Source organism: Astatotilapia calliptera, chromosome 1 (assembly GCF_964374335.1).
Source record: "Astatotilapia calliptera chromosome 1, fAstCal68.1, whole genome shotgun sequence".
In the NCBI taxonomy this organism is placed as follows: domain Eukaryota; kingdom Metazoa; phylum Chordata; class Actinopteri; order Cichliformes; family Cichlidae; genus Astatotilapia; species Astatotilapia calliptera.
In genome coordinates this window covers 17,321,996-17,331,329 of record NC_137422.1, presented here as the reverse complement: position 1 = coordinate 17,331,329, position 9,334 = coordinate 17,321,996, and the positions used below count along the sequence as shown (strand labels likewise).

Sequence of the window (9,334 nt, the reverse complement as noted above, 5' to 3'; positions counted from 1 at the left end):
GTGGTATATAAATGAGGTTTATTACTATTATTAGTATCATTATTATTGGAAAGTAAAATGTTTTAATTTTTAATGAGGATATTTAAATGACATAGCATAAATGTCACTCTTTGGATTCAATTTCATATTATTGTTTAAAAATGTAATTTCTTCTTCTTCTCATTTGAATACCCCCATATCTCTGTATGAAAACATCTTAGGGTGAAACTGCTCCCCCTGCTGACCGTTCACGGTAACCGTGGAACGACTGTAGCCCACTGGCTGCTCCGCACAACAACACAAACGCCATCTTTAGCTGACAAGCAAAGTAGCGAAGCTGAGAGTTGAGAAGCGAAACTAGGTCAGGCGCTCGGAAAGCCAGCACACTTTTGAAAACCTCATTTCACCAGCTTCCCGGCAGTTTTCGCTAACCTCCCGACACACCGTGCTGTCGTATGGTCCAATGTGTTTGATCGGTCGGCCAGCTCGGACGCAGTTTTCTTGTGTCGGTCCCGGTTGACGTTGAGTGACCGTCTCTAAATAAACAGCCCCACGGAGGAGGTGATAACCAGGTGAGGAGGGTGAAGATAAATAACTACCGTAGACCTGTAAGTGTCTGATCGAGCTGTTTTTAGTCACCGTTTTATGTTAAGTGGGTAGACTTTGCTAAGTAGTTGCCAAGATGTATAGTTGGGCTGAGCTAAGCTAACTCCTGACGGGTGTGTTGTTGCTGTAAATTGCGGTGGCATTAAACGGCGTCCACAGCTTGGCATTTATGCGTGGGAAAAGGCGCTTTTATTAAAAGACAGTATCAGCGAGGAGAAGCTAACTTTGAGGCAGCTTGACCACACGGTGTTGGTGGTTGAAGCAGAGGGAGGCGTGTCCTCTATCTGTACTGTTTTCATTTTCAGGTGGGCAGAAGAAACGCTGAAGGAAACACGTAGGCTGTTCTTGCAGTTAATCATCAGCGTGTGTGAGGCAAAACACGCGGAATGGTCCAGTGCACACAGTAGTCAGGACAGACTTCCAGGAAATAAACACGTTGCTTTCTAACTTGGTGCTCGCGTACCTGTGAGAATCGACCGATACTGGGGGAACGGGAAAGCCGATAGAGGCAGTAAGCTGTTTTAAATTGTTAATGATTAAAGAAACTCGTCACGAGTGTTTTTGTTTAGAAAACCAGTCAACTAGTTAACCAGTATCCATGCAGCCACAGGTTAAAACTAAAGATGTATCATTAGAAAACAGAGTACACACACACACACACTTTAGTGGACAGCAGAGTAAATATGCTTTTGTGATGTTCTTTGAAGTTTTAAAAAAAAAATTCTTTTCGATTTAGTTTTGGTTTGCTTTTTTTCGTGTCCCTTTTATTCATTAAACATGTTCAGCATTAGTTTTCATTAATTTAGCTGTTAGTTTTATTTTTTCTGGAATTAAGATAACTCTTTATTGTCATTGCGCAGTCATACATAGTAAAATAGTACTATGAAATTGGAAAACCGTTATGTTTTGACTAGAGATGGACCGATCCGATATTACGTATCGGTATCGGTCCGATACTGACCTAAATTACTGGATCGGATATCGGAGAAAAATAAAAAATGTAATCCGATCCATTAAATATCACGAAAGCAGCTCACAAAACTTGCGACATGCCGTAACTCACCTCAGAACGTTAGCACGTCGGAGCAGTATGCATCACGTGATAGAGCGGCTGTGGCATGCAGGACCGGTGGTGGTCTGGATAGCATTTGGAGCTTCGCTAGCAACCCGGCATTTCATCTCCGACAAAGTTATCCCGAGAGAAGTAAAGCAAGTGTGTAAGTCCATCTCTGAATGTTTGTAAAGCATTCCTGCTTTAAGCTTAACAAGCGACTGCCTCTCGCTCTCCGGCTGCTACTTCAATCATGAAACTGCTTAATGATCAGCTGATCGGCTTTTCTGTCAGGAGTCCGTGTCTCTAGTTTGCTTTTGGCCCACTTTGCACCAGAAAGAGGAAACCAGCGGATAAACAACAGCAGCACGTTTAAGCTTGATCAGCTGTTGTTAGAATGTATTTAATATTACTTTCTACTCGAGGATCTTTTTCTACGTAGCTGACGCTGGTAACTGTGCAGGGGCGGATCTAGCAAAGTTTAGCCAGGGGGGCCGATAGGGCATTAACAGGGAAAAGGGGGCACAAAGACATACTTTTCTTTCTTATTCTCATTTAAAATGTCTAGCTTTTAATAAATAATTATCTGACACCCAAAGTTTTAATTTGATGCAAAATGAATAGAAGTCCATTACTGTATATAGTGACTATTAAGTCTAATATATATACCCTAGTAAGCTATACTACTTTTTCCTTTGGGAAGGTACCATCTGTGCAGTCTGCAATTTTGTTGAAGAAAGATGTTGAATCTATTTAATATTTCTTGAAAAATAATTGATTTCTGTGCATTTTTTTTCACACTGCATCAAATTAAGGTTGATTACGTCGATTAAGCATCATGAGGTGGAGCGTGAGGGGTGGTTCCCTATTTTTTATTTATTTATTTTTGTTGTTGCTGGGAGTTGGAACCCTATTAGTTAGGTTGCTTAATATTTATGCTAAGTACTCTTTAAAATACCAGAATAGGGAGGATGGTGTAGGTTTAAGTTTATTAGATTGATCAGTATTGCTGAACTATGAAATATTTTTTTTGGATACAGGTATAACAGAATAGCTTTAGTGTAGTTGTTGTTTTAAACTTGAGTATGAACTTATACAAAATGCAGCAAGATATTTAAAAAACAGCTTTGTTGATTAAAAAACACTATATCGGATTCATATCGGTATCGGCAGATATCCAAATTTATGATATCGGTATCGGACATAAAAAAGTGGTATCGTGCCATCTCTAGTTTTGACAAGAATGACAGCTAAATATACTTCCTTTATATATTCCGTGATATAAAAATGCAATATTATTTCTGTTTTCATGCTTTTTTTTTCTAAAGGCCAGTTTTTTATTTTTTGCATCTGCAGCAGTATGCAAACGTTTTGATTATTTAGATTTTATATGTATTTATATATAACTTTGCATTTGTATGTAAACATGTGCAAACATACAGGGAAATACAGTGTAAAACGCAAAATAGTTTGTACAGTTCTAACAAGCTTAAAAATCGATATTTAGTATGACCACCTTTGTTATTCAACACAGCCTGAACAGCTTTCGTGTAATATCTGGATATATTCACGTATATCCACAGACCAGTTCTTGTATCATTTGGGACACTTCAGTCTTTTCTCCACATTTCCCTTCCTTAACAATGGCTTCTTCTCAGCCACCCTTCCTATGAGACCATTGCTGAGCTTCAGTGAACGTTAGAGAAATTTTTTTTTGTCCAGTTTTCTCAAACCTTTTGAGGACACTCTGCACACCATACTGAGATATTAGAAGTTGTTGTCTAATAGTACTTTGGAAGTCACCTTGGTGCAAAAATAAATTTTTTATGGTTAGCAGATGATGCTATCTTAAGCATTTTTCACATATTGAGCTAAATACAGTACATTGGAAACAAATTGTGTCTTTCTTACAGGCTACTAGAAATGAAGTGCCCAAGATACAATGTAAAACTGGTTCTTTGCTAAGTTGTCTGTTATGTGTTGACACAACACTGTTAATTTAGGTGCCTTTTTATGCTTGAATGGTCAGTGTTAGGTCTAAACAAACAAACAAGCAAAAACATTCCTCTTAAAATGGTCAGCTAGAAGGAATAGAACAGAATAGCTCTTTATTATCACTGTGCATGTGCAGCAAGATTATGGGTGCTCCCCACCAACTGTGCAGGAATAAAATATAAATGGTAAACGGCATGAATAAATGGCAAACAAGAGAAATGTTTTCAAAAATAAGAGAAAGGCACATTAAAGTACAATGGACTGAAAATGAATGAATGAAAAAGCAACCAATGTCCAGAAAAGAACTGCAAAAGGCCTTCTTAAAGCCTGGATAACTATTATTCAAACGCACTTAAGAAAATACAAGGAAGTTGAGCTCATTTTAAGCAAAATATAAAGAAACAAGGGGTAACTCAAGAGTTTTGCACAAATAATTATTGAAGAATAATAATAATAATAATAATATATATAGCGCTTTTCAAGGCACCCAAAGCGCTTTACAATTCCACTATTCATTCACTCTCGCATTCACACTGGTGGAGGCAAGCTACGGTTGTAGCCACAGCTGCCCTGGGGCAGACTGACAGAAGCGAGGCTGCCATATCGCGCCATCAGCCCCTCTGTAGAACTGTACTGTAGAAACCTTTGTGCTCATATGTTCTAGATAGTCTTGTTTAATCAACTGCTGATTTTTAACTAGCTGAATTCAGTCAAATACACAAAGTTATTGACCTAACCATGGGGGATTGTGATCCTGCTTGGAGTCTAAATTTAGAAAGGAGAAGCACTCCTCCTGGTTTTCATTGATAATCTATAGGCACTGGTAGTTTTGTCATCTGGTCAATTTTTAAATGGGTACATAAGATTCACATATTTGTCACAACAGCTATATATGTTGCTGTGAAATGATTTTTGTTTTTGTTTTTACTAGTTCATGACCCAAAATAAGCAAATCTATATATAATTAACCAGATTACCCAATAAAAATATTTGTGGCTTTAGGGTCATGTGTCAGGCTTCCATATATGGGCTGCAAAAATAAAAACAACTGGGATAACATGCACAACGGCGAGCAGAAAAACTCAGCTCATCTGTCTGGATTTTAAACCCTCATCTTTTCACCCAGGATGAAACGAGGTCTCCAAGGGAACGAGCAGGAGGATGGAGGTGGAACCAGCGGTGGGTGTCAGAAGACTCTTAAACGGTCCCGCAAGCAGAGGAGGGAGAAAGATTTGGAGGATGAGGAAGTCCGCTGGGAGTGTCTGCCACAGGAGATCCTGCTCCACGTCTTCCAGTACCTGCCTCTACTGGATAGGGCTTTTGCCTCCCAGGTACCTGTATAATAATAATAAAGCAGCATTTATAGCTGCTCTTAGTTTACAATATGTAGCAGGGGGCAGTATTTATTAGTTGTAAGAACTAGAACAGTACAGTCACATTTTTCCCCCCTCTCATACTCATGTGTAAGCCTCGTTTGTATTGCTTTACTTACACGCTACATTGGCATTATTATACCTAATGGTTGCTGAGTTTATCTGATGGAGGATTATGAGCCTTAAAGGCCATAAGTGGGTGCTTCAGCTTGACTTTGATTGTGATACATGCTGTATTTGTTCATATAATGAGAGAGGTCTTCATTTGGCTAAACTAAGAAGGTAAAGCAGGGTTCTGTTAGTTTGTGGGTATGGGGTCATGTTTCAAAGCACTGCCTCAATTCGAACTGCTGCCAGTTTATCTCTTTTTTAAAGTTGCAGCATTTTGCTGTTAACACGTTAATGGAAGGTTACTCATTCATGAGGGAGATCAACAAAATGTTTTCAGTTTTTCTGCACAAATAAAATGCAGCATGAGCATCTAAGTGGTAAACATAATGGAAAATGCAAAAAGCATATAATATTTGAATGTTTGACAGCTTTGCTGTTGCAGACAAAGAACTTCCCCAATCCACTTGTTTGTTAAGCTACAGTACGGCTGTTTCAGTGGACTGAGACCAGATGCATTGGAGTATTATAAAGTCATACTGTTCATGAGCACAATTTAATTTATGTACAAAATTTTAAAAAAGCAATATAAAGTAATCAACTGTCTCACCAGTAGATCTCACCTCAGGGTAGTCTGACTTCATCGTGCTGCAGTTCAGTTCAATTTTTATATCAAATCACAAGAACAGGTCTTTAAAATTATTCAAGACCTCGTATGTAAGGAAAAGGATTTTAAATTTGATTGTGAATTTAACAGGGAGCCAATGAAGAGAAGCCAGTCAGTTTTCTGGTGCTTCGAGGTCTGATTAGAGTCATTTTCCAGCTCAAACCATTTTAATAGAGCAGAACAAGGAACCAGCTGCACACGTTTGAGTTGGATCCTGCAACTTCGAGGTGGGAGATTCTCTTTAAGGCTAAGGCTTTGCAGTTAAAAAAGAAAAGTAGTTAGACACCAAAATTGAGTGATCTCTTTTGGCCACACTTCACCTCTCCACTGTCTCGTGACTTTAAGCCGGGTAGTCTCTCTCCCCCCCCCCCCCCCCAAAAAAAAAAGAAAAACTAATTAGTCACAATCCTGCAGAGGGCACCCAGCAGCAGAAACGCATAAGAAATATTTTATTTATGTGTTATGTATATATTTACACCCATGAAACAGGCAGTGAGGATTTTGACACTTCTTAATTTCCTTTCACACCCAGTTGGCTAAGGAAGTTGATGCAATGCAGCATGTTTGAAGGTTCTTACGGCTTCACACATGCTTTACTGTTGGCTCGGAGTCAAGTATTTTTAAAAAAATCATTATTAATATTAAATACTTATTTACCAGTTTACTGTGCCATGTCAAACAGATGCTACCTACTGCTACAAAATATTAGTGGTATTTATTTTCCTATTTTTCCAAATAACTTCTGAGCATTATGATTACGTAACTCAGCAGGAGTTTAAACAGTAAGCAAGCAGATGTATAGTGTTGCTGTTTTCCTGTTTCAACAAGTCATATCCTCGACATTTGTGCCAGGGTGACACCTCTAAGATTAATTATTGGTTTCTCTTCTCTGAGTCACATTTTGTCCTCTTGCCTGAGGATGAAAAAAAGAAGTATTTTTGTCTTCAGCATGAAAAATTGAAAAGTTTGTGTTGTTGCTGCAGGTATGCCGAGGCTGGAACGAGGCCTTTCACATGCCAGAACTGTGGCGATGCTTTGAGTTTGAGTTGAACCAGCCAGCCAGCTCCTACCTGAAGGCCACACACCCAGACCTCATCAAACAGATCATCAAGAGGCATTCGGACCACCTGCAGTATGTCAGCTTCAAGGTACGAAAGAGAGGGGGGCAGTTTGAGGTTACAGCAGTTCAGTGATGAAGCGAAGTGGATTTTTATGTGCTGCCCAACTCACAGTGCCATTTTCTCTGTGTGCTGCCAGGTGGACAGCAGCAGAGAGTCTGCAGAAGCAGCGTGCGACATCCTCTCTCAGCTGGTGAATTGTTCTTTGAAAACTCTGGGGCTCATCTCCACAGCCAGGCCCAGCTTCATGGAGATGCCTAAGGTCAGCCTCAGCAACAGGGTTACATCGTGTGCATTTTCAAGTAAAAGAAAACAGACGTGACACCACAAGGTGGACTTTTGCAGAGCCTTAGAAATGAGGCATGACTGAGAAGATTTGAGAACCACTGAAGCACTCAGACATGAGCGTCTCTGAATTGTAACGCACCGCAGAGATCTGAAAATCCACCGCTTTAGAGCTCCTTTGATTAATGCCTGAAAGGAAGCTGGTCTGATTAAAGTCAAGTGCCTGTGGGAAGGTCTACAAGTTGATATCTCCAAAATCTTGTACTCAGCCCCTGTTTTCTTTGACACTTTATCTCAGAAGACAGATCCCACAGATGCATACAATGTAAAAGAAACTCTGTGGAATTATGGTAATTTGCTGTGCGGCGGTCTTGTTTTGTTTGCAGCTTTTATTTTACAACTACCTGCACAAATGTGCATCTGCTCCTAGACAAAGCTGAAAGTTTCAGTGTGTATGTGTAGTTGAATTAGATGCTTGTTACTAGATCTGTCTGCAGATTTCTTAAATAAAATGTTTGCTTATTGTTTCTCTCTCTTCTCTGTTCAACAGTCCCACTTCATCTCAGCACTGACTGTGGTTTTCGTCAACTCTAAATCCCTGTCCTCCCTGAAGATTGATGACACGCCTGTGGATGACCCGTCTCTTAAAGTCCTGGTGGCCAATAACAGCGACACGCTCAAACTGCTCAAAATGAGCAGCTGCCCTCACGTTTCACCTGCAGGTACTGACAAATGGAACAAATGAGAGAAATTAGGGGCCTTAATGATTAGTAATGACTAATTAGTCATTGTGTAGAATTTGATTGATTGATTGAGAACTGTTATCGCTGAAATTGTAAGGTTTCTCCCTTGTTTCTCAGGGGCTTGGGTGCGATTTATAGACGTGCTGTACAGGTTGCCAGTAAACACTGCATTTATTTTTTGGGCGTGTATTTCCAGGCATCCTGTGTGTGGCTGATCAGTGCCATGGCCTGAGAGAACTGGCTCTCAACTACCATTTGCTGAGCGATGAACTTCTCATCGCCCTCTCCTCGGAGAAGCACGTGCATCTCGAGCACCTCCGCATTGACGTGGTCAGTGAAAATCCCGGCCAACAGTTTCACACCATCAAAAAGAGCAGCTGGGACGCCATGAAGCGTCACTCGCCTAAATTTAATCTGGTCATGTACTTCTACCTCTACGAGGATGAGTTTGGCCCTTTCTTCCGCGACGAAATCCCCGTCACGCATCTGTACTTCGGCCGCTCCGTCAGCAAAGACGTGCTGGGGCGCGTCGGCCTCAACTGCCCGCGTCTGGTCGAGCTGGTGGTGTGCGCCAACGGGCTGCGACCGCTGGACGAGGAGCTGATCCGCATCGCCCAGCGCTGCACGCAGCTGTCTGCCATTGGCTTGGGAGAGTGCGAAGTGTCCTGCAGCGCCTTCGTGGAGTTTGTCAAGATGTGTGGAGACAGACTGACGCAGCTATCCATCATGGAGGAAGTACTGGTTCCAGATCATCGCTATGGGTTGGATGATATCCACTGGGAGGTATCAAAGCATTTGGGTCGCGTCTGGTTCCCAGACATGATGCCTACGTGGTAGAGCTCTGGTAGAAGGCTCATCTTTCAAACATGAAGAAAACTGATTTTATTTTATTAACATGTATTGATTTCAGCTACAAAGTTCTGTATATAACTTTTGTATTTAGGAGTATATTTATAGATTATAATTTACGTAATTTGTAACATTTAGTATGTTGTTTTCTTCAGCCCTTTAATACTGGATAAATATAGTGTTTGAGGAGGGTTTGGGAGTGTCACTTTTCCAGGGGGATTAACAAATATGTCTGGTAACTAATGGCCCGTTTATGCTCGCCGTTTTTGCCCTCACGAACGGTGATGTACGACGAAAGTGACATCACATCCACCGGGCAATCCGCGCCTTTTATTCGTCATTCTGGTCAATCCACAAACTTTTGTAGCTTCACACAGGTGTCCGTGCCATTGCTGCAGCAGCTGGTTTGGGAGTGCACTCGTGTCAGAAGTAAACCTCTTGTTTAATTCTATCATTGCAATTGTTTTGCTTCTGGTTTTGACTTTTTCTCCTGTGCCACAGTGAATGTGGATGTTTTACGTCAGTGGTGACACCTATCATTCAGGAAAATCCTGCAGCAA

At 40.8% G+C, this 9,334-nt stretch overlaps 1 protein-coding gene across 3 annotated transcripts; it reads left to right on the top strand.

The window, feature by feature from the left end:
• Positions 1-238: 238 nt before the first annotated feature.
• LOC113020962 (F-box/LRR-repeat protein 3-like) lies at positions 239-9,071 on the top strand. 3 transcript variants are annotated; one of them, XM_026165309.2, is made up of 6 exons: positions 239-551; positions 4,758-4,962; positions 6,763-6,927; positions 7,037-7,159; positions 7,733-7,904; positions 8,122-9,071. In XM_026165309.2, exons 2-6 carry the CDS (start codon positions 4,759-4,761, stop codon positions 8,760-8,762), a joined length of 1,305 nt encoding a protein of 434 aa, XP_026021094.1. In that variant the 5' UTR covers positions 239-551; position 4,758; the 3' UTR covers positions 8,763-9,071. The 3 variants fall into 3 exon arrangements, with proteins under 3 accessions (XP_026021094.1, XP_026021096.1, XP_026021095.1); XM_026165311.2 differs by having other exon boundaries at positions 271-587; XM_026165310.2 differs by lacking the exon at positions 239-551 and adding an exon at positions 969-1,096.
• Positions 9,072-9,334: the final 263 nt, after the last annotated feature.

Bases quoted from the DNA above. Each gene is read 5' to 3' on its own strand.
- LOC113020962 (XM_026165309.2), top strand. From the start codon at position 4,759: ATGAAACGAGGTCTCCAAGGGAACGAGCAGGAGGATGGAGGTGGAACC. The intron at 6,928-7,036 runs GTACGAAAGAGA...GTGTGCTGCCAG, and splicing joins TGCAGTATGTCAGCTTCAAG to GTGGACAGCAGCAGAGAGTC. The intron at 7,905-8,121 runs GTACTGACAAAT...GTGTATTTCCAG, and splicing joins CCCTCACGTTTCACCTGCAG to GCATCCTGTGTGTGGCTGAT.